The sequence below is a fragment of the Numenius arquata genome, chromosome Z, assembly GCF_964106895.1.
Source record: "Numenius arquata chromosome Z, bNumArq3.hap1.1, whole genome shotgun sequence".
NCBI classification, from domain to species: domain Eukaryota; kingdom Metazoa; phylum Chordata; class Aves; order Charadriiformes; family Scolopacidae; genus Numenius; species Numenius arquata.
The window spans coordinates 69,145,148-69,169,028 of NC_133616.1; the positions used below are offsets into that span (position 1 = coordinate 69,145,148).

The following is a 23,881-nucleotide window of genomic DNA, read 5'->3' on the forward strand; positions in this document are numbered from 1 at the left end:
TATATAGCTGTGGCAAACTATTATATAAAAGATTTGATCTACAATCTCGTCAGTTTAAGTCTGACATGACACTATACCTTTGAAACCAATTGGCTTCAATAAATCGTTGTCAGTGTGCACATGCTGCTCTTAAAGCTGGACGTTTTGGTTACAAAGCTTTACAGAACAAACCCTTAATTATCAAAGAGATTAATTTCCTCCCAACTTTTCAATTCAAACAGACCCAGGAAATTATTTTTTTCTAGTGAAGGTAATCTAGAGGCCAACCCACATCACTACCAAAAAGCCTTCATTTTCAGATATGGAACCTCATAAAGAAAAACTATGTTGTATTCGTATGTGACAGGGCAGACAATATAAAAGCAAGTTAATGGTAGGTAGGCCTCTTAATATTATTATGGAGAAATTAACCATGAGACTTTTTAACGCCACTGATATGACAGTGAGAGCTAAAACAGAACCAAAATATAAAGATCAAGGATTTGTATTTGTCATTAATTGGGGTGGGGGGAGAACACAAACAAACCAGAATCTTCAGGAATCATACTAATAAAAAATGCAATTCACATTCAATATATTTGTACGTTTCACACAATATAAGTGTTAAAAATGTTTAAAGTTCATTATTTTATTACCTCCACTGCATCTTTTAAGTGTCCTGCCAACAAGAAAAATGCTGCAGAATGTTCAAAACGCTGTTTGCCGAGCAAAGAAAAAGCATTCTTTAATGCTGCTTTACGCCATCTGTCCTCAGTGAAGTTGTTTCCAAAAAACTGTGTCATTTTAGTATCTTTTTGGGACCTGTACATTGAACATCATTCATAAAAATATTACATATTTTACTAGATGCATTATGGCTCTTTGTTTCCTCAGATGCCAGTAGAATTTTACACAGATCTTTTCATTAAGAAATGCAGAGGTTCTCAAACTAGAAGCACAGGCAGTTTCATATTTTAAAATAATTTTTATTAAATACAAAAGCTAGTGGTATTTTCAGTTAACTTGATACAGAAAAGCTCATTTTTCACAGGTGAGCTCTTAAAAGTGATAATGCAAACTACTTTTTAGAAAGTTTGCTACATTGAACATTATATTACAAAACACCAGTTTGAGACAGAATTAATTCAGTCCTCTGAACGTAAGGTAAAATTTGTTGCAACACACACTCTTCTAACAGATAACCGTACAGTACACAAGTAGTCTTCAAAAGTAAATCAGAATTAAGCAGTGATTGAAATTACAGTAGATTTGAGATTAAAACTTGAAGTACCTACCTTCAGAAACAGCAACTAAATTACTTCAGTAAATCTAAGAAGTTTAGGAACTACCCATTCAATGTAATGACCGATTTAGAAATTGAATCTCAGCTTTCAATAGTAATATTTGTGCTTCTTTTGGATTACCATCATATTCAACTTTTTTCCCAAAATTATACCAGATAGTATGAAACTCCATGTAAGAGCTTGCATGTCCCCTACCTGTATAATCCCCAGATCACAGCCTTCTTCTTCATTGCGAGGTAAAAAATGGCTGCATCAAGTGGATCATTGTTTCGCTGGAAGGCTGCTTTAGCCACCTGTGAAGACAGTTCAACAGTAAAAAACTGATCAAAATTTAAATTAATCTTAAATGGGATTCCTGTTACTCCTGGCATCCCAGGCCCACTAGTGCTTGGAAGTTCTCTTTAATATAGGATCCCTCCTTTCACTATGACTCAAGAACACATGAAGGTATCACAGCTTCAGCCCCTTGTTTTTGTTGGAAAAGCTAATGCTTTTCCAGTTCTAGAAGCTTTTTGGCAGATCAAATGGGAATGCCTACATCTGAAATCATAACAAACAATTTATTAGTTGCTCTGGTAATCAAAGGACAGATGGAGTCTTGAAGAACAGGGTGTGACCAGTCACAACAGGAGAAGAGTTGTTTACGGGAGATTACTTTTGGAGGTTGGAAAGGAAAAAGGGGTAAGTGGCAGCAAGAATAGTCCAAGACCCATGTAAAGTAACCTTTAATGCAGGCCTAGAATACTTGAAATTTTTAAATGCAAGCCAGGTAAGTTTCATGAAGTGGTGATTAATTGCTGAAGATTGAAAAGTAAAAGTAGAGACATGCATTTTACCACTTTGTGCTTTGTAGTCAAAGTACCTTGTGCATGTCATTTTCTAGCTCAACACACTTGGATTTTCCAAGAGCTTAAAATAAGTGATAATGAGGTTAGGCTTACTGCCGCATCTGTCATGATTAAAATACATTTAAAAAAAAAAAAAACAAAACCACAACCAAAAAACAAGCCAAAATAAAGCAGTAGAAGGTTTTGCTATCATGGAAAACTACCAATTTTCAAGACAGATGTACAATATCTTAGCTGACCCCACTTCTGATAAGTTTCTAAGGAGAACCTTTTTCCGTAACTTGTTTCCTAATTTTACTATAAAAAACAACTATATGCTCAATCTGTATCTTGAGCATCCACAATAAGGACTGTACACTGCCACCTTGAAAATGGAATATCTAAAAAGCCCAAATGTACTTCACACTGGAATTTGAAACCTAAAATACTAGAAAAAATAGTTAAATACAAAAGTTCATACTCATACAGTAAACTATATGTACAAAAAAAAACACAGCACGAAACATTCAGAAACATTGAACATATCTAAAAATTTAAAACCACATAAATAGAAGGTAAATGCCAGAGACAGCAGTTTGAAAAAATTTTGGTAATTTTGTTTCAGAATGCTATGTTTACCTTTTCTATGCATCTCCGCAGGCTATGGATATTTCGAACCCACCATCCTATACCCATAGCTCTGAGTTCCGACCACGTTGGATCCCCTTTCTGCACTGCAGGGAGCATGCTCAGTAGTTCTTCTTCCGCTACTGAGTGAAATGCCCAGGCAAAATGACTAGTAGATAAGCCTACATAATAAGCCATTAAAACAAAAACAACAACAACAAAAAGATAATATAAAAAGATAATATAAAATAATCCAGAATATGAAGTCAAGAGGGTAGGAAAGGGAAAGTGAAGAAGGTTGAACTGTTTAGTTTGGATTTCTAAGTGCATTGCTGATGAGGCAACAGAAATTTAAGAATATTTGTAAGCACTGCATACCAAACATTTAAGAAAACTCATAGAGATGAAAAAATTTTTTCATCTGCAAAGCCTTTATGTAAGTAAGTTTGCAAAGAACAGAGTTACTGACTGAAGCTCAAAATATACTTATTGTGGGTGGGATTAAGATTAGTCATGATATAAAGTGCAAAGTACTGATTAAACTTTTCAAAGTTTTGAAAGATAGGTTCATATTTTGACTTGGATTAGAAAATGTGAAGTTTCAAATAATCACAGTAGAAAACAGGTTTGAAGATAGAGATACTAAAGAACACTGGAAAAAAAAAAATCACAAGAGGAAGAAAGCAATTACTGAGTAGCAGTGTAGGTGGCTATGGATAATTTCAACTCTAGTGAGAACCAGGAGATGCTTCTTTGCACAGAGGCACACTCAACTGCATCTCTGCAAATATCTTGGAGGCACTTCTTACTGTCAGCAATTTCTGAGCTCAGTAGAAGCAGAAGTATCTCAACTAAAAGTATTCCATCAGAGAGCTAACTCAGTGGTACTCTGCTGTGGCAGTCCTGGCAAATTCCAATATCTGATGCAGCTGAGGGGTGACAAGCCATGAGATCGGAAATGCCATCAACTGTCATGATGACTAATGAAAGAGTAAAGAAGAAATCACAGCCAGTCCTCATTCAGTTGTCTGCAATATCAGGTTGGAACTATAGCAAAGAAAACTATTTGAAATAGCTCATTGGATAATTACAGTAAGCATATGAAAAAACATTATAGAGTCTGAGTAGAGTGTAAGATTTTTTTTTCAAATATGTATTAAAAACTAAGTAAATATATACTCTATTTTCCACTGCATTATTTCTGCAGGAGGTTATTTGAACCACATGGTACTAAAAGTGCAGAAAAGCCAGTTCTTTTGGGGAAATAGAAAAAAATTACAGCTAAAGAAATGTTGGGAAAAAGAATCACTTCGGTTCCAAGATCTCTGCCTAAAATGAAACACATTTTCTGCTCTGGTATACAATCATATTGAACAGTATTTTTTTTGAAAACCAACCAAGTAACTCATTGATGCTGCAGAGGCATGTCAAGAGCACAGCAATCATATGTACAGCTACATCACTAAGATTCACCTCATCTAAGAAGACACACCAGTTACCTTGGTGAAGCAGTTGAGCTCGATGTACAGGAGGAAGTGAAGTTGTTAGAAATGTGTGAAGCCGAACAGCCAATAAAAATTTTAAACCACACTCATCGAGAGTTTCTCCACCTGGAATTAAATATTTTTATAAGCAATTTAGAGAAACTACTGTAAGTAGCTATTGGGTGCCTAAACAGAAGAAATACTTTACAATCCTGTGACTACTAATGCTTTAAATTAATAAATAGTACAGCTGAATTCCTAATTCTTCCCTTCAAGGAAAGAGGAAAATTTCAAATATGAAAGTTTTTAAGTTACCTGTTCTTAATGCAAGAAACAGAAGAAGTGTTATCATACAAAAAATCCATAGATTTTTTTCTCGGTTTCTGTACATAGCACAACAAACACTGGCTATTTAGAAAGTTATCACTACAAAAGTGAATTTGAAAGAATTATGGTACGTGGACTGAGGGACTAAAACTGGAACTAATAGCTAACAAAACAAAATTTGATTTTATGAAAGTCTGAAGTCTTGAAACTGAAGTTAAACAGTAAATACTGTGATGGCACAGTATTTAACAAACTGTTAAAGGAGGAGCTGCTGCCTGAGCATTCACATACCATTCATGGTGTCATACACACACTCTCTCACTCTTGGGCATGCTACTTCCTTCTTCAGGCTTGATCCTAGGTTTCCCGCAGCAGAGTTTCAGGCATCAGATTTTATAAAATAATTAATTTAATTGAAAGGTAGAGCAGCAAGAACAGCCTGGGCTGGGTGCCTCTATAGAGAGGACCCCCAAAGAAATCCCTGGGCAACTATACCATTGTGATCTATATCCTCACCCCTTCATGCACTGACCATGCTCTTTTAGTCCAATGCTGATTTTTGGTCTGGGGCTATGCTATGAAACAAAACTATGACATGCTTTCATAAGCTACTAAAATATTCCAAAAATTAAAAACTCCCAAAAAGGGCTGTGAAGCACAGTAGTACATTTAATTTGGAAGAGACAGCTTACCCTGATTTCTGTCTCTGCTTTCTCCAATGTCTGTACTGGTAGTAGCAATGGTATCTGCCAAGGCCATCAATGACATTTGCTCCATCCTAGTCAGACCTGGCAAGCTTGAATGAAGCAAGTGACGAGAAAGAACTTGAGCATGCTCTGGTCCAAAGTAAGTTGGGCTATACTGAGAAAGATCAATGACTTTTGGTTTAGAAATGTCTTCATCTGCATCAAATGTAACAAGTTCATCCGTACTTATAACAGTACTTTGAAAGAGATCTTCATAATTGTCATCAGGCACATCTTTTTTATTTTGACTGTTTTGATTATTAGACTTCTCTGAACAGGAATGAGACGAATCGTCATCGGCAGCAAGCAGAGCATACAAAGGCAATGGTGGAACAGAGTCTATTTCAATATAGTCTGCAGACTCAGTTTTGCTGAATGTTTTGGGATCTCTTGCAGTACTTCCACTAGCACTGATGGTCAGAGATCTGAGCCTCTTATCATGATTAGGTTCAGATTCATTTATAGCAACAACTTCTCCAGCAATGCACTTCACCAGATGGGACAGAATGGCTTTTGCTCTACGTACTTTACCAAGATCCATGAGTTCTAACAGTTGGTATGGATGATACTGAGGTAAAGTGGGAGATAATGTATGAGCTGCTTCAAAAAGACCAGAATCTTCCATTTCTGTAGACAGGTCACAGGCAGATCTTTTCCCACTAAGTTTCTGTGCAAGGCTGGTCATAGATCTGGTCAAGTTTCGCTTTGGTGGATGCAGACCTGAGGCGGCTGACTGGCTTTGTTTCATTAAACTACTTACACATGGCGTACTTCCACTGTAGGAATCTGTACTAACTAGTTCCTGCTTGGAAGGAGACTGCCACTGGGAATAAACATGCATTTCACAATCCATTCCAACTACAAGAATGCCATCACGCACCCAAGACAAGGAGACTGGAAAAGGAGGTGACCCCTCTACAGATGAAACCAAGTCAACACAACGCAGCAGAACAAACCTAGAAAGGGTTGTAGCCTTTGTATTGCCACTATGGGAGATTGTAGCAATCTCCTTACCATTTTGTTCTTGCAGTTTTCCAGACAGCTGCCCAAACATATAAAGTTTTGATCCAATTCCTACTGTTAAAATATGTGAACCATCTTCCCTAGACATCCAATCTAAGTGTACCAAGTGCTTAGTGCTGGGCATATTCCCACCAAGAGACAGAGAAATGTCTGGTCGGTTATATGCCACTAAATTGCTATCGATACTAACACCAGAGTCTAGCATGGTGCCTATCTCATCTAAATGAAGAGTCTGTTCTAGAATCCAAGAAGAACCCCCTGTGGATTCACATTCAAAAATGCTAACATGCATTATAAAATCTTGAGAAAGATGACTATTTTTAGATACTACCTGCTTGTATGCTACTGCTAATCTGTTCGTGTGTGCACAGCTAACTTCAGTTGGCCTTCCTGGAACACTAATAGCACTACTACTAAGAAGACCATCCTCAATCAGTAATGGCCATTCTTCCCATACGTATGTAACATCACTATGTGCACTATCTTCTGGAATGGAAGAAGCTGATGATTCAGTGGTAACTCTGCATCTCCAGAATCGAACTTTCCCATCAGAGCATGAAGTAGCCAGCAGATATGGTGCACGACAGACAGGATATATGGAAGAAGAACTCAGATGTCCTAAAATGAAATAAAATACACTTTTACAGGGGGAAATACTAAAAAGCAAGTGAAAAAGTAATGACATTTTTTATTCAGTTATCATTTTATTATTCTAAAACAAAAAAAATAAAATCAGCATTTCCTCACAAAGAGGGTTGTTTGCAGGGCCTCACAAAGGAGACAACGTGACAAAAATAATATGAAACCCTTTTACCCTTTGATTCCATTTCCTGCTCTAAAGAGGAGTCAAATTATATGATTTAATCCTAAATATTAATATCTATCATCTCTCCCATCAAACAAACATTTCCCATTCAGAAATCTAAAATGTTTTATAAAATATTTTTTGAAAGACTACTAATGGAAGCCTTAAATTTAAGTAAAAATCCTACAAAAAATTTCATGAATGATTGCAAAATGAAATTTGTGTTTGTATAATTTATTTTATTGCAAGAATCTGGAATCTGGAATAAGTATTATACCTTAAGCGAAATCTTTGTAAGCTTTATTTTAGTATTAGTTCCAGGAGGTATCAAGTCAGGAGAGCAGGTTTTAGCAACCCTTTTGGATCCACCTACAGCTGTTTCAATTTTAACAACAAATACCACACTTAGTATTACTTTGTTTCTATTTTAAGACTTAATTCAGAAAGGCAAGGATTCCTTATTTGATTCCGTAAAAAAAATTACAGACCTGCTGATGGCTTTACACTTATTATCTCTACTCCTTCAGGCAAATTCAACTCTTGACTATACACCATTTTGGAAGACAGAGTAAGCCAGCTGGTGCTCTGAAGGTTTGCTCTACAGGCTTGATACTTCTGAGTGAAAGGTGATTGGATCTTCTCTGGATCTGGTGAAGAATACAATTCTTCCGTTTCTGTTGCTGCTTCAGGTGCATTTGAATCTACCTTTTCATCTAAAAAAGTTTGCATCGATAATTAAAAAAAGTCAATGATTTCTTTTAAGAAGTAATTTTACTCGCCTTAAAAGTTCCAAAAATACACATAAAACATGGCTTAAAATTCTACTTTCATTTTAATGAAATGCATTCCCGCGTTCAGATTTAAAGTGAAATGCTAGCACACCTCAGATTAAACACTTCTGAAATTTTAGAACCAATGAGAAGTTATACCTTTAAACTTTTCAGACTTAAAACAATCAAACTGTAACCAGAAACACCAAAACTGCAGACGAGGGAGTTATATATGTGGTTATCCACATAAATTAGTGCTTCATGAAGCACAAAAAACTGCAGCTAGAGAAAACTAAACTAAGATCACCTTACAAATTGGGGAAAGGTATTTTTCAGAAAAGTTTTGTTAATATTCACTTAAAATGTAGGATCTCAGGGATTATGTGATACAAATGCTTCACCATGTGGTTGTTTTTTTTTAAATAAAACTCAACAGTTGAAGTATGAATTTGATGGATTCGGAACATGGAAATTGCCAATAGGTTGGATGAAAAGTCTTATCAGTAATGTCCTCTTCACATAAACGGATCAGAAAATTTGGATCTTAGTCTTCTCACCAACTTATAAACTAATTGCAATAATACGGAAAATAACTAATAAAAGGCAGATGAAATTATGCCTTTGAATGTAACCAGAAGACATATACCAATTTGGTTTAAATGACAGGAACATGCATTATAACTTCCGGTATATAGTGAGTGCCAGATTCATGGGTTGTTTTTTTTTAAATCTTTAAATGTTAACAGAAAACTACGAGGTATATCTTAGCTTAAAGAGTTTTATAGTTTTTGTTGTAGTTTGGTAATCTGAAAGAGAACCAGCAGATTTCAGAAATTCAAAATTGTTCATAATTTGATTGTATCTCTGATGTTTAGGTGCTTCAGGCTATGGTCCAATTTAGAACTTCTGTGTAACCTCAAAAATTGCAGAACAGAAACCACTGAGAAGCAAAGTACCTCAACTGTCAGGCCCCATAGAAATATATTTGGCATTAGAATGCACAAAAAAATACCAAACTTGAGGCTCAGGCTGAACTCAAAAGCTTCAGCATTCTGAAGATGTAATGAAGAAAATGTATTGTGATGAAAGCTTGTACTAGAAGAACTGCAGAGTCTTTTCAAACAACTAAAATACAACTTAAAATATGCTAAAGAGCAGGTATATCCACGAGATAGTGACTTTTTTTTTTTTAAACAGAAAACGAGGAGAGGGCTTACCTACTGAGACAGGAATTGACTTCAAATGTAAATGCCACATATGTAGTAATGAATGGTTTTGAGTATACTCTATTACTATTAAGTAGAATTTTTCAGAGAATCCATTCTGCTGGTTTCCTGATAAAATTCAGAACAGGAAGATTTTAGGAGTTATTCACCTGAAAACAGAACTAAATTTTGCTGGCTAGCAAATAATCATATCAAGTTATCACAAACTAATACTGAAATGCAATAGTCTGACTACAACCAACTCCGTTATACTAGTTTTCTCAGTATTTTATCACAAGCATAACCTGTACCATACCTATAGGTACACGTGAAGAACAGTTCACGGCGTTTTTTGGGGTTTTTTTTGAGAGGATAAAATATTTGCCTGAATTTGCTGTATTTAAAGTTAAATCCCAGAATGCAGTCTCAGCTCTACATCTTTGTCTTTTACATGCTTGTCTCTTACAGTTTCTTAGCTATCTACTACTTGTATCTGTAATAGTTAAGACCGAGCTAGGTAGAGGTTTGGTCTTTAATACATAAAGAGTATACCGGTTACATCTAGAGAAGAAATGCCACGTCAACGGTTGGGAAAGTCATAGCCTGGTCTAATGGATAGGGTCATCCATCACAACCCACCCAGACCGACTATATAGTCTGGAATGCACAAGAGGTAAAATACTTCTTCCTAAGAAATTATTTGCTGTATTTTCACTCCAAGAAAAGAGACAACATGAGTTGTAATATCAGTAGGAGACTATTTTTGGAGGGTGCACCCAGCCATTCTCCTTCCTTAGCAGCAAATACATTCGGACCAAGAAGGAATAGTTAGTTTAGCGACCATCTCTCCTCCATGATTCTTCCAACCCTTCTTTAGGTATGTATCTACTAAAATATGACCAAGAACAAGCCGTATTTGTCCTGTGTGTTTGACACTGAGTTGCTTATGGTACTGTAGAAAAATGTGAATTTGTTCTTTTTACAAAACAACATAAATACTTATATGCTTTATTAAAGAGGGAATAGTGTGGGGTTTTAAAACTAAAGACATTTAAAGTACTAGAAAATACTTCAAAATTAGAATGATACGCTTCTAATTTACAGTTTTTCAAAGGATCCATTTAGCTCAATTTCTTACATGGCAGCAATCCATATAGGCCTTCAGAACACATACAGATGTATACAGTTGCCCTTTTCTAAGATCAAATAGCTTCCATATTTCTTATGAAGTCCTTTCTGTATATCATGCTCAAGATGCAAACATACAATTAACTTATGCTGTAGAGTAACACTTCATTTTGTTCTGTTTTGTTCTCCATTTTCAATATCCCATTTGCATTTTTTGACCTCTACTGAGACTTGGGTTAGTATTTTCATATATTATCTCCATTACTCCAAACCTCTTTCGCGACTAGAAACAGTTAAATCAGAATTGATCACTACATATATATATATTTTTATATATACACAGTTCAGGTAGCATTTCCTTAAGTGTCTCCATTTTCTTCTAACAAAAATACATTTTGTGTACTAAGTTACTATGCAACATTTTGACATTGTTCCACAACTTTGCTTCCTTTTATTCTGCATTCCCTTTACTACTGCAGATGACTTGGTATCAAGCACTTTACTCTGATCCTTTTTTTCCCACATTATTTCATTGGAACAGAACCAACCAAAATTGAGATAGCTATATAACAAAACCACTGACCCACTCCACCAAGGAAACACATTATTTATTCCAGAGCAATTCAGATCTGCCCTAAAACCTAAAAATCCACACATTACTCATAGTATTGTATTTTATAGTTGTGTTTTGAGGGGTTTGTTTGGCCTGTCATTTATTATACAACACAAGGCCTGAGAAGCAGTATTTAGCCGATGTAAAGGAACATCCATCATGAAAGGATGAAAGTAAACTTTGTCTGTCATACCCTACAGCTACAGGCTCTACATTTAAGACCCCTTCCCCCTTATCTAAGAAAGGAATCAGCAATGGAAAGATTAATGCAGTACATTATGGGTATCTAAAATTTAGTTATGCGCTACTCGTAAAGGATGTGAAACAACTGTGAGTTGATTAGATTTCCCTCTTTGGTATATAAAGATCACAAATAAACTAAGGTATTTGACCTTAAAATACTAAAAGCTATATAACAAGTTCTTTTCTCTCTGTGGAATGAAAAACTTAATACTTTGTCTTCAATGTTCTATGAAAAAGAATTCTTTACCAGAGTCTGATAGATTGTTCTTCTTTTCAGGTATTTCCTTCTCCTGGTTATTTAAAATGAAGTCTTCTTGAAAAACATGGAATAACTGCGTTTTCCTGCCATGCTAAGAAAGCAAAAAGAAATAGTGAACGTCATCGACAGTACTGTTTAAGATGGCTCTCTAACGTAGGAGATTTTAACTTGGTAAGTTGCACACATCAATGAAAGATTTCCCAAGAAAATACACTTTCATTACACACATTTTTTTCATTTACAGGTACTACAAAACCAAAAGCAAGTATATGTCAGAATTAGTCTTTAAGTGCCTTTACCTGGTGAAGAGCTACAGGTATAGCCTTATTATTAACACTTTTTAAACAAGCTAATTACGATATAAAATGAGTTCACAAAAACGTCTTACAAGCTCTGTGATAGCATCCAGTTCAATGATACATCCTGGACGAGCCGTAGATTGCTGACTTATGATGTTGAAAACTTCACCAACGTATTTCTGTTTAAAAAGAGTCAGGCAGATGGTCACGTTAACTCAGGTTTGTTCATTTCTGTGGCACATCCTGCTAGGTAGGTGTAACATCACTAATCAAAGGTTAACTTAACTAAAGCATTAAATACACACTGGTTGCAGCCCACCAAGAACACAGGCAGTATTCCCAGTTTTATCAAGAACCACATTGTTTTCAAAGACTGAAAGGTGACAGGAACTTGCATGTCTCTTCAGAAAAGCCTAACATTCAGCAGTTTATTGTCCTTTTCCTAAGCTGCACTGTCATCTCAACTCTTCCTTAGGATGGATAACACACACAGTTTGTTGCTCTGTTATCACTCCTTGTAGTGCGTGTTTCAGAGGTATTTCCCAACCAATAATTCAGCTGCCTCAATATCCAGAGTTTGAGATTAAATGGAACGCAGCATAGCTACAATGTGAAATCCTCAGCAATCTGCTTAGTTATGAACGAACCTGAAACTAGTGCTGCTGAATGAAGTTACAACCTCCAAAAACTCGAGAGAGCTTTTCACTTACAGAAATTTGTGGATTGGAGAGCTCACATAAAAGTTTCTTAGCATCTATTACAGCTTGATATAATCTCAAATGCTGTCCATCACTAGCCACAAAGCAGGCACTTGGAGAATTACAGTATGCACCTGAAAAATAAGAATGCACAAAGTGCTCAAATATTCAAACACTAACTTGCTCCCTTTTTTTGGCAAGAGGCAATTTTGAAGTTATGAAAGAAAACAATATAGCATAAGAAAAATTCTCTTGTTAACTGTAGTTCTTACTTGTGAACACAAAAGTTTACTGCTGCACTCAGCAATCAAAATATATGAAAGGAAATGAGAATCCCATTTGCCAACCAGAGCAAAATCTGCCTCTGATTTTAAGTGTTGAACATGCTTTGAAGCATCTAAGAAAAATTTACTGCATTGGCTCCTAAAATATCAAATACATAAATTCTTTTATGTTCTTTTTTTTTTTGTTGTTGTTGTGGGGGTTTTTTTATGTTTTTATGTTCTTCTGAACACAGCAATTCTTCACACAGGAATAAACCATTTACAAGTAGCAGCAGCTTGGAAATTTGTGACATAAAGGACCCATGCTTAACAATTTTTCCAGTGCATTCAGGTGTATCTACATTATCCCTTTAACAACATTATTATGTTTAATATTTTTATTCTAGAACACTTCACAAATCAGGAAACCAAACTCACCAAGGCAATAGCTGGGTATAAGTGTGGGCAGCCATGCAACATTAGAAAAAGCTGAAACATGGAGAGAATTGATCCGAGCAAGTTCAGAAACTCCACCAGAAAAGGACAAAGGCCCAACAGGGTCAACTCTCCAAAGAATAAGTTCACTGTAAACTGCATTGGGATCCTGGGTTGTTACATCTGCATTGCCTCTACTCTGAAGTCTTACTGGTGACTCCTGAGACTTTAAAGAATCATTTGCTTGTTTTGCATTCTCAACATCTGGTGAAATCAGGGCATTGTGATGTGAGGTTGTAAGCAGCAGTGGTAATACTGAGTGGCAAGCCAAGTCATTAAGATGAAAACGATGACCACAATATCGGGATTTATGTGAAATACTGAGTACAGTTGAAAAAGCAGATTCCTCAGCAAAACTCACTAGCCACTGGTTCAATGACCCATCTGCATGTTTGGAAATCATCATAACATTGGGTGTGAAGATACTTAGTTTTAAACTGTTGGTTGATTTACTATGTCCAGAGGAGATAAGCATAGATGAAGATCGTGTAAGGCCAGGAGGCTTTTGTTTGCCTTGTTGAATAGCTAAGTCAACGTTTTTGGTACAAGCATACATTACTATACTTCTGCAAAGAGAGTTTGCATCACCAGTCGGAAATGCAACAGGAATTCTTGAAACAAATGACACCTGGAATTTTAAGAAAGGGAGAAAGTATAAGTATTAAAGTTATTTCCTCATCATACTTCTCACTGAATAACAATACATAAATCAGAAAAAAATAAAGTACCTGCACCTGGCGAAACATGCCAGGTTGGTATTCATCTAGCCAGTCCACATGCCATACCAGCAGTGAACCATCCATAGGATGTATACTGAATAGCATGTCAGCATTTTTACTCCATTCAGAAAGTAGTATTTCAATTTCATGGTCAATAATAGCAGAAGACAAGGGAATAATGCTCAAATTTGAAGTAGTTTTCTCATCACCCAGTTCCTTCTTTTCTTGGTTTCCTTTTTGTTCATCTCCATTTTCATCAACTTCTAGAACACACAAAGATATATATATATTGTATTCCAAAGCAGAAGTACAGCAAGCAGTGTTACTCAGGTGTTGGTGCACCTTTCAGGCCTTTTATAAACCACTCATGTAAGCAAAAATTTAAAATAATGAAAATCTTAAGCAGAAATCCTCTAGTGGACCTTGGTCAATGACTTACAAACCAAATAGCTTATACTGTACCTTAATTTGAAATATGTTTATTTTTCTCAACTTTATACAAATTTTTGCATCTATAGGCAGAACAAAAGCAGTCATTTCTGAACTGTATATATTTAAATTAATTGACTATATTATAGAATAAAGCTATTTAAATTAGGTGTACATTAATATTAAAAAAAAAGAAAGCTAATTCTAAGATTGCACCTGCTTCCTTAAACATGTTAAAATAACATTATTTCATGTAAAGGCCTCCAGGTCAGCCCAAGTAATATAGTTTTCAGAATAAATAACTCAAAGTTTCTGGAACAACCATAAACAAACTCAGAATTTCTAGATACAGATTTTTAAGAATCACTTAGGTACTTCCAGTGCAAGGGAAGTAAATGCATAGAAATGCTACTGTAATCTGTCTGTATCCTTATGTGTCAATTTGCCTACCTCTTACTTCACATGCAAGAACATTATAAGTTACTTTGTAAAATGAAAGCCATTTGTCTATAGTAAGACTTTTACCTTCTTCTGATCTGCCATCCATTTGATTAGATTCTTCAGTGTTAGTCTCAGGAGAATGATGTTCAAAACTCTTCTTAAGTTGTTGCAAAAACACTTCCATGGATAAGGTAAAATGAAGTTCTTTATTGTTTAGCCAGTGCACAACAAAAGGTCCACTTTTTTCTTCATTTTCACCAAGACTCAGAGATGTGATAGAAGGGAGTAGAGGAATATCTATCAGAAAAAGATGTTGACATTTTTGAAAACCAAGTTAAAAAACAGTCGTTTTTGACTATTAGTCAAACCATTAGTCAAAAAATAATTTTAGACAAATGTTTTTTAAGCAGATATCCTACTGTGAAAAAAAATAAATACACTGTGTATTGCCACTTGCCATTGATTTCACCAACATCATCTACTTTCAAAATTAAATTGCTTGACTGCTACCACAAGAGATGTTCCAAAGGAAGGCTCTTTGGCATGCTTACAATAGGATTACAATATGGCCCTGCACTAATACATCTTCATGATGTAACACTCCTTACAGGTTAATTTACCTTGGTTTTTGCTACAACAGCTTAGTATGAACCAAATAATTTAAGTATAATTTCCCAACATTTAGTCCACAATGGAGGTATACACAGCAATCAAGAACCACGTATGACAGGACCTTACCCCAGCAAAAACTAGTATAGTCACTCTGTAACACCACTGTATAAAGCCAGTATTTCTGATTCCTATAGATCCCATTATTATTTTACATTGCCCTATGATGCTACTTGGTGTCCCAGGTGGCTGTGAAAAATAAAGCAGTAATCACAAAGTGACAGAAGCAAGTATCAGGCTGCTGCAGAGTAACATCATCTAAATTAAGTGTGGCTCAACAGCAGTTAGGTGATTTACCGTAATTTCCTCAAATAGGCCATATAGCAACATGCTAAAAGCTCAACCTGCATTTAATTTCCATCTAGAAGTCTCCATATACATTCTCATCTCCTCCTGCTCCCTACTTATGCAGCATTACTTAAATTCCATGCCCTGGGAGACAAAACACTTTTTACTCCAATTCTGGTTTTGGGTTTTGGTTTGGGTTTTTTCAAAGCTAGTCATGGCTTTGTATTACTCACCCACCAGTCTAGACTAAAAAAAGTGATAGCTGAGAGTGCACAAATATTAGAAAGGACCACCACGACTACCAGCGATTTTGCTGTGGGAAGGGGACTCAACAGGGGAGAGGGGGAAGAAGAGCACAGAGTATTTAAGAAATACAGTCTTTCGAAAGGGAAATTAATACCAGTCTCAAAAATATCCTAATACAGTTGGCAAAAACAGAACTTGGAGGGAAGAATTCTGTTGACCTCTGTTTGGAAGACGAAACTACAGTAAACATGAATAAGAAGGTGAACTGGAAAGATGACTTATCAGATTAGATTATTGATATCTACGTACTTTGAGTAGACATCAAAAGACCGCTAAAGAAATCACTTTTTCCCCCCCCCCGTTCTCCTACCTCAAAACTGCTAACTTCTAACTGAGGCTCAGCTCTGGACAAAATCCTTAGTGCATTTCTATTTGCTTCATAAATCACATCCACTCTTCCCAGAAAACTTCTAAGGGCTTTGGATTCAATAACTTTTTCTGGATTTGCCTAGAGATAATTTTGTCCTAACAACCACTGCTTATTCCTTTCAACCGAATTGTTTTTCTTCCTTTCACTGAACTCCGCCCAGGCTGAATACCAGGTTAAATAACATTCTAATATAAAAGAAGGTCTCAAGGATTTTGTTGCTACAAGAAAATGAGTTTCAAAATTAACAACAGAACATAAATACAATTAAAATTAAGATGACATTTATTCTTTTATATGCCAGCATTATTCTTCTTCAAAAAGAGAAGTGAAAGAGAGATAAAGCTGCTATGGCCTTAGTTTTTATCAAGTACTCTGAATGTTGCAATAAGGGCAAATTTTCAAGTGCAAGATCATAAAACGATTTAGTTTAAATTAAATGAAAGAAAATACAATTAGGTTTCCAGATAAAATTTAATTTCAAAAGGGCAAACTAAAAGGACTACCTAGAGAATCTGGTTAGACCGAGGTACTTAAGGACTTGACTGTGAGGGAGGACAGATATTTCTTCAAATCAAGATTTAAGATGTGAAAGTTAATGCAGAACCTCTATTTGAAGTAAAGATCAACCCATCCTCCAATCTACTGAGTTCAAGACCAAGACAGTATCAAGACAGAAAAGATTAATACAAATAACAAAGAAGGAATAAAATATTAAAAAGGCCAAAGACAAATGTTAGAAACCTAGGAAAAATCTTTTACCATTCTTTTCCAATATTATTTTTATTCCCATTCTGTGAGTTTATTGTTGGGCACATTTATATTGCAAGTACTATTAAAAGCAAGTTTACTTTGTTTTCATGTATTAAAAAAAAACAAGGAAAGAAGTGCATTTGGAGTAGATATAAAAAAAAAAAGATAGTGAAAGATTATGTGCTAGCCACATGAAAAAGTTAGCTAGCTCCTTGTCCAATCTGAAGATGCAGAAATGCAGACAGGAAGCTATAAATCTCCAAGAAGCTTTGGAGGAATTTTCCTTTATGACATTGTGATATTGGGTACTAACACACGTTATGACTGGAGACGTTTCCTGTAGAAATAGGACAGCATTGATGGTACAGCACAAAATTGCAAAAAGTTTGGGGTTTTTGGTAGGCTAGATGTGATTCTAGTCATATCTGTTAAAAGAAACATGAATCAATACTAAAAAAGGTGAAGACTAATCTTACAGGTGAAATTGTTTAGCTTGCTTAGTCCAGCAATGATAATGAAACCAATATTCTTTATAATCATACCAAAGACTGTACAGCTACAAATATGAAGTAATAATGAATTTAGGCCAAAAGTGGCCTTTCAAACAAGGGTCAGCAGGAACAGAAAAAAGCAATTTGAAAATACTATTCATAACAGAGCTTAACTAGCTTAAGAAAAGGATTACATAATATGCTTGCTCATTAAGTCTAGACACAGGAAATCACAACAACAAAACCATAATGAAAGGCCATTCAATATTGCATTTCTACTCCGTTTTTCAATGAGCAGACATTTCAGCATACATAAATAGTTATGACGAAGCAAGTACTAGTGACTATTGGGGATCTTCCTCAATGCCTATCAAAATACTGCTTGAGTGCAAGAAATTATTAAAGTTCATGGAACACAAGATGAGGGCGTGTTTTGCTTGGTTCAGAGACAGAACAGCAGAAGTACAGGGATGTGTGGTTACTTCAGACACTTTATGTCACCTACTTATTTTAAGAAGCTTGGAAAATTTTGATTTAATCAGTGTGCTCCCAATATTATACACAATTCTCAGTAAATTTGTAACTCCAGTTACAAATACTTAGCCTTCTGCATCTCAGACTACTGTGAATCTCAGTTAAAAGACGACCAAAAATGAAAGACAGGATTACTGTGAAGGAAATTTATTCAGATCTTTTCCTTACTATAGCAGTAGGTTCTTCCATGCATTAAATGAAACCAACATGCTAGTAATTTTGCATGATCATATATATACTGTACAAATACATCTGAGCCAATTAAGGTTACACAGACCTAACAGAAGATGTAGGTTACTCTGTAGCAAGGATTTACCACACTTCTTACCTGTGGCTGGATTGATACTGGCAGCAATATGGAAGTGACAAAGTGCATTCGCATGAGGAGGGATGTTCCTGTGAACTTCATGGGGATCTTGCTGATGTGGAGCATATCCAGTATGTGCTACAACAGCACCTGACCTCCTCCTTCCTCGTCGGAAGTGCCTCAGGTTTAACTGCATGAAGAATAAGGTGTCATTTTTAATTCCTTCCAAAAAGGAAAAGCAGATTTCATCTGTAAAGTTGTTTTCTAGATACTAGTGAATTACATTTTTCAGTTTAAAAGCTACTGTAAAGTCATTTCTCGCAAAAAATTACACTGTTCAGGTTGTATCTGCAGTAGAGATGCCAGAGATACCAGCGCCTTCAGGCTCATTTATGAAGGCCCAAACACTACTTTGACATAATAACTGCTTCTTATTTCAGTATGCAGACAATGTTCATACAGTTTTTGTACTTACACAGAAAATACTATTATATTTCATAAACGTATACCATGATTATTCAAGATTTTGAACAAAAAACAGCAGCAAATCTGAATAATCTTATTTTAGAGACAGAAACTGGATCGGTACTTCGGATCAGACTGGATCAGTACTTCCACACCCGTCATAAGGGCCTAATGAGTTTTAAGGTCTTGCCCCTTTATGCAAATAGATGTTTCCAAGGGAAAAAATAATAGTCAAGTTTTAAGATCAACTATGCCAGTATTAAGAAGTCTCACTCCACATACTGCACAATTCAAGGTCATTGTGCTATGATATCTATATAGGCACCAAAAGGTACAGGAAGGTACAAAATTTGTATTCAGGATGGTATTAAACCCTTGGCATTCCTTTTCAATGACTATCTCTTGCATCTTACCATAGCATGCTCATGTAAAATAGTTTTTTTCCCAATTTTTATGTAATTATTATTTCTGATCCCTAGTGTTGCCTCATTTTTAACAGGAACACAGAACTGTCTCCAACTTCCTTTCCCCTCCCCCCTTTGGACATTTTTTCTTTGCTGTGTTGTGCCTTTCACCCTGTCATACTTCTCATCTGTGCCACGTGTGCTAAGACAGCATCACAACCGTTCTAAATACATCATTCCATTAGGATAAGAGCACAATACCCACATACTCTCTACACAGCTTTGCAGGAGACCAGTGATGCTTCACCTGCCCCCGGCTTCCCATTGGTTAGAAAACACTACCCAGTAGAGACCACTTGCCTTAGAGATACAGCTTAGCAGAACTTTGGTCTACTTGACCACTACAGCAGAAAGGCAACAAAGGGGTTTTTTTTCCCCTCTGTTAATATCACTGTTTTTCTAGTTGCAGAAGCCAGAGAACATCCCACAACTTCAGAGGTAACAACTGAGCTCCTATCTTACTTTTTAAGGCAGCTTCATTAGCGTGTTTCACGTAACCTATATACGCTATGTGCTCCATACTGTTCCTAGCCCTTTGAACTAGATACTGCAAAGCACTTTGCTTCAGTCATCAGAGCAAAATAGGCAGCAGTGGCATAATGACAGTGTGTCTTCTAATATGAAAGCTCAGTAGGATGGTTGTCAGCTTAGCCTTCCTCAGGAAGATTTCAAGTAAATTCACTCTAACATTTTTTGCACATCTATGGTATAAAGGATTTCAGCTTATGATACATAATCGAGTTACTAATTACAATCCTGTCTAAAATTACATGCATGTACATGTGTTAACTCTCACTGTTCAATTTCAATTCTTACCTCTAAAGCATTCTGCACTTTTTCCTTACTTGAAGTATTTCTCTTGAAGTTATTTGTGAAGTTCACTGCTTCATTCCAATTGTTGTATCCTCCACCATACAACAGACTGTCGTTGGGTAACAAAGTCTCTGCCCAGAGACGACAAACGTTATCCTTACAGCAAGTCAGGAGTACATTGCAGACAGCACCACTAATGAAAGAAAATTTCAGGTGTGAAGAATCTGCTTACTATCACATAGCATCAAAATAAAGGCACAGTACCAAACAGCTTTCCATTATCAGTTTTTTGGAATTGTACCAAGTAACCAAGTAAATTGTAAAAGATACTAAGGGAAGTAAAACTCAACAATACATTGTTAGGAAAACAAATGATGTACAAAAGGCTTTCATATCTGTTCAAGAATCTGAATATAAATTACCACAAACTTCATTACAAAACTGTGCAAGACCAACTTATGGATTTCAATTTACAGAATTAGTCATAGCTGGAATAGCAAAATTTTTCTTTTTAAAGTCCTTCATATAAAAAGCTAATTGTATTCTCGATACGTGTTCTCAATTCCCTTTATATGTTACTGCTATATAGCACTTAGAGAAACCAAGGTAATACCAGGAATACAACAGCCAATTTAAAACTACAAGCTTTTCTTAAATTACTGTTTTTCCAAATGCAATTTGTGTTACATATATATATAAAAAAACCACAATTAAGCTAAACTAGGCACTCAGAAAAAAAAAATGAAAAAAACAGATTATGCAGATCATCAGGTTTCCAGTTCATGTAAATTCCCAATTTAGTTTTAGCTAAGACTCAAAAACTACAGATGGATCATCTGACTGGACTATCCAGCAGCAAACTCCCTTAGGCATCATGGGATAGGTGGATTTTTCAAAACACATTTAAGGACTACAGTAATGGCTTTGTGAAGAGTCTTCTACTTAAAGGTTGGTACAAAAGACAGCATAAATCTGCTCAAACACACAGACGTATGCAGAATTCAAAAGGCTACTATTTGGAATATGATAAAAAGATGGTTGCAGGGCACAAAATTGCTAACACTACTTCAGTTGGAGATGGTAATTACTGGTGAAAACTAGGGACAGGTCATTTAGGAATTGTCAGAAGATACACAAGAAAAAATATCAAACCCAAAATACCAAATGATTGTTTTGATTCAATTTCCAGATACTGTTTCTGACAGAGATCTATTTTTGTACTAGGTAGAGAAATAAATTAAAAGACACGGAAATATTAGAATGTTTGAGAAAGATAGCAGAAAGTCAGAGGACTTTTGAATTGCTCTGATTCCACTAGGACAGAAAAAGAGGAACAGGCGGGGATCAAATGCGTGAATGGTCATTGAAGACAACGCAATTGAAAAGATGCAAAGAGAGGTAATTTTGCAAGACTTGATGTTATATTTAGTCCAACCTCTAAGAGTCTGTGGGACTCCCTTTATGTTTCCAGTTCCTTTCCAGGTAAGATGCTTACCATCCTCCCAAAAACTTCAGTGTGGAGGAATTATATGAATACACAGAAAAAATACACAAGGCGTGCAAACTCAATTATTAACTGAAGTAAACTGTACAACTCGTGTGATGATTGTACAGCTGGGAAGACTGTACAGTTTGGGGTTTTGTGGGCAATTTACAAACCTCAGATTATTAGAACTACTGACCGTGGCATGAATTTACTGGTCTTCCTCCATGAAAATGCATTTACTGATCTAGGATGAGCCAAATAAACAAATGAAAAATCAACTTCTTTTGCTTGTTTTTCTGGACTTGCGCCAGGTGGTGCTATGGCTGATCGCCAGCTGTCTGTATTGTACCATACTTTCACAAGACAGTCATCCTGGGGAAAGAAAAAAAGGCAGTAAATAAGACTACCTTAGAATCATAGAATGGTTAGAGTTGGAAGGGACCTTGTGTAATAATATGATGCACTTCAAGTACCTCTGGGTATGTGTCCTGGGTTTTCTATTTTCTTTTAAGTAGAGTATTTTTCTGATGACAGAAAGTCAGTTCAGTAAACAGAACTTTAAGACCTCACCATAAAGAAAACACAATAACAGAGCTTCCTTTTAATCTCTCTTGCCATTACTAGGTTGGATTTAATTTTGCTCCTTCTGATTAGCTGCCAGTTTTTAACCACAAAAATGCAAGCTGCGCTGGCTTGAGCTGGTATTCAAATGTTAATACAGCTTACTGTATTTTGACAGAAAACCCCCAAAACCTAAACACACAGACTTAAATGTTAGGAATACAAACAAAGGGCAAAGATGACTCTCAAAAATCAAGCTGAGTACTGCTCAGCCTGCTTTTCTTAGATAGGCACATACATACACTGAAAAAAAATCATGTCTCTAATGTCCTTGTCCTTTAAGGACCAGATAAATTAATCTGGATCTAGATTTGCAAGTTGCTGATCAACTATTAAATATGAGCAGTACTGAAATATTGTATTAATCTGGGTATGCTTAAAATGACCCTATTAGGAGGAGGGGAAAGTTGCTCTGCTGACCAGCACCTTCTCTCATAAAAAATTCAACAAGCAAAGAAGACATAGAAACACAGACACATTTTAAAGATTTTGCAGGCAGGTAATTAACTTAGTCATTTATGGTAAAAAATCCGTTACTAATTTTCCTACTTAGTAATTTTTCCTACTCATTCCTACTAATTTAGTAATTGCACTTTGTGTGAGTTTATAATGCAAGATAAAACAACAGGATATAAGACATTCCAGTCAAAAACTCCGCAAGGATATTACCCCTATAGAAGATATCTGCAGATTAATTTATTTTTCCACAATTCAATCATATTATAACATTAGAATCCATTAAAAAAAAATCAATGTTTAAAATAAATATTAACTCCCACTCATCTGGCTGGTTTCGGCTGGGATAGAGTTAATTTTCCTACTAGCATCTGGTATAGTGCTATGTTTTTGATTTAGCATGAGAGTAATGTTGATAACACACTAATATTGTAGTTGTTGCTAAGCAGCCAAGGACTTTTCATCTTCTCGTGTTGGCCTGACAACAAAAAGGCAGGGGTCGAGACCTAAGAAGGTGGGAGGGATCTCAGCTTGAACAGGTGAGACAAAATGACCAAAGGGATATTCTATACCGTATCACATCACCCTTAGTATATAAAGCTAGGGAAGAAGAAGGAAGAGGGGGTGCATTCAGAGTTACAGCATTTGTCTTCCCATTCTGTAACCATTCTGTGTGATGGAGCCCTGCTTTCCTGAAGATGGCTGAACACCTGCCTGCCAATGGGAAGTGTTGAATGAATTCCTTGTTTTGCTTTGCTTGCATGCGTGGCTTTTGCTTTACCTATTAAACTGTCGTTATCTCAACTCACTATTTTTCTCACTTTTACTCTTCTGTTTCTCTCCCCCATCCCAGCTAGGGGGAGTAACCAAGCAGCTGTATGGGGCTTAGTTGCTGGAGTTAAACCATGACATCATCCAAAAAAAAAAATACTCATGAAATACATATAGTATATATTGCCAACAATGACAGAACAGCTTTTGTTTTTTTTCACTGTAACCTGATTTCAAACAACTTTATACATAATAGTGGTCTTAAACATTACTGCAATAACTCTCCTTTCAGCCAGTAAATGGCTGAAATGTACTTTGATAATCTCATAAAGTCTCACAAAATGGGTCTGGACATTCTTACTGGAACTTTTGACCAATGTCCATATGACTCTCTCCTCAAATAAAA

The 23,881-nt window shown here is 35.9% G+C and overlaps 1 protein-coding gene across 5 annotated transcripts in view; it reads right to left on the reverse strand.

The window, feature by feature from the left end:
• DMXL1 (Dmx like 1) overlaps positions 1–23,881 on the reverse strand; it is an 84,042-nt gene that overhangs the window by 35,559 nt on the left and 24,602 nt on the right. For 3 of the 5 annotated variants that reach the window (XM_074166324.1, XM_074166323.1, XM_074166322.1), the window contains exons 8-23: positions 21,824–21,999; positions 20,145–20,334; positions 18,421–18,589; positions 14,769–14,981; positions 13,824–14,077; positions 13,039–13,723; positions 12,350–12,471; positions 11,729–11,818; positions 11,329–11,431; positions 9,110–9,226; positions 7,611–7,835; positions 5,241–6,935; positions 4,237–4,347; positions 2,750–2,919; positions 1,479–1,576; positions 636–801 (exon numbers count right to left, since the gene is read on the reverse strand). In XM_074166324.1, the coding sequence (XP_074022425.1) occupies positions 636–801; positions 1,479–1,576; positions 2,750–2,919; positions 4,237–4,347; positions 5,241–6,935; positions 7,611–7,835; positions 9,110–9,226; positions 11,329–11,431; positions 11,729–11,818; positions 12,350–12,471; positions 13,039–13,723; positions 13,824–14,077; positions 14,769–14,981; positions 18,421–18,589; positions 20,145–20,334; positions 21,824–21,999 (4,584 nt within the window). The remainder of the gene's footprint in view (positions 1–635; positions 802–1,478; positions 1,577–2,749; positions 2,920–4,236; positions 4,348–5,240; positions 6,936–7,610; positions 7,836–9,109; positions 9,227–11,328; positions 11,432–11,728; positions 11,819–12,349; positions 12,472–13,038; positions 13,724–13,823; positions 14,078–14,768; positions 14,982–18,420; positions 18,590–20,144; positions 20,335–21,823; positions 22,000–23,881) is intronic. The other 2 variants (XM_074166325.1, XM_074166326.1) reach the window with 2 other exon arrangements.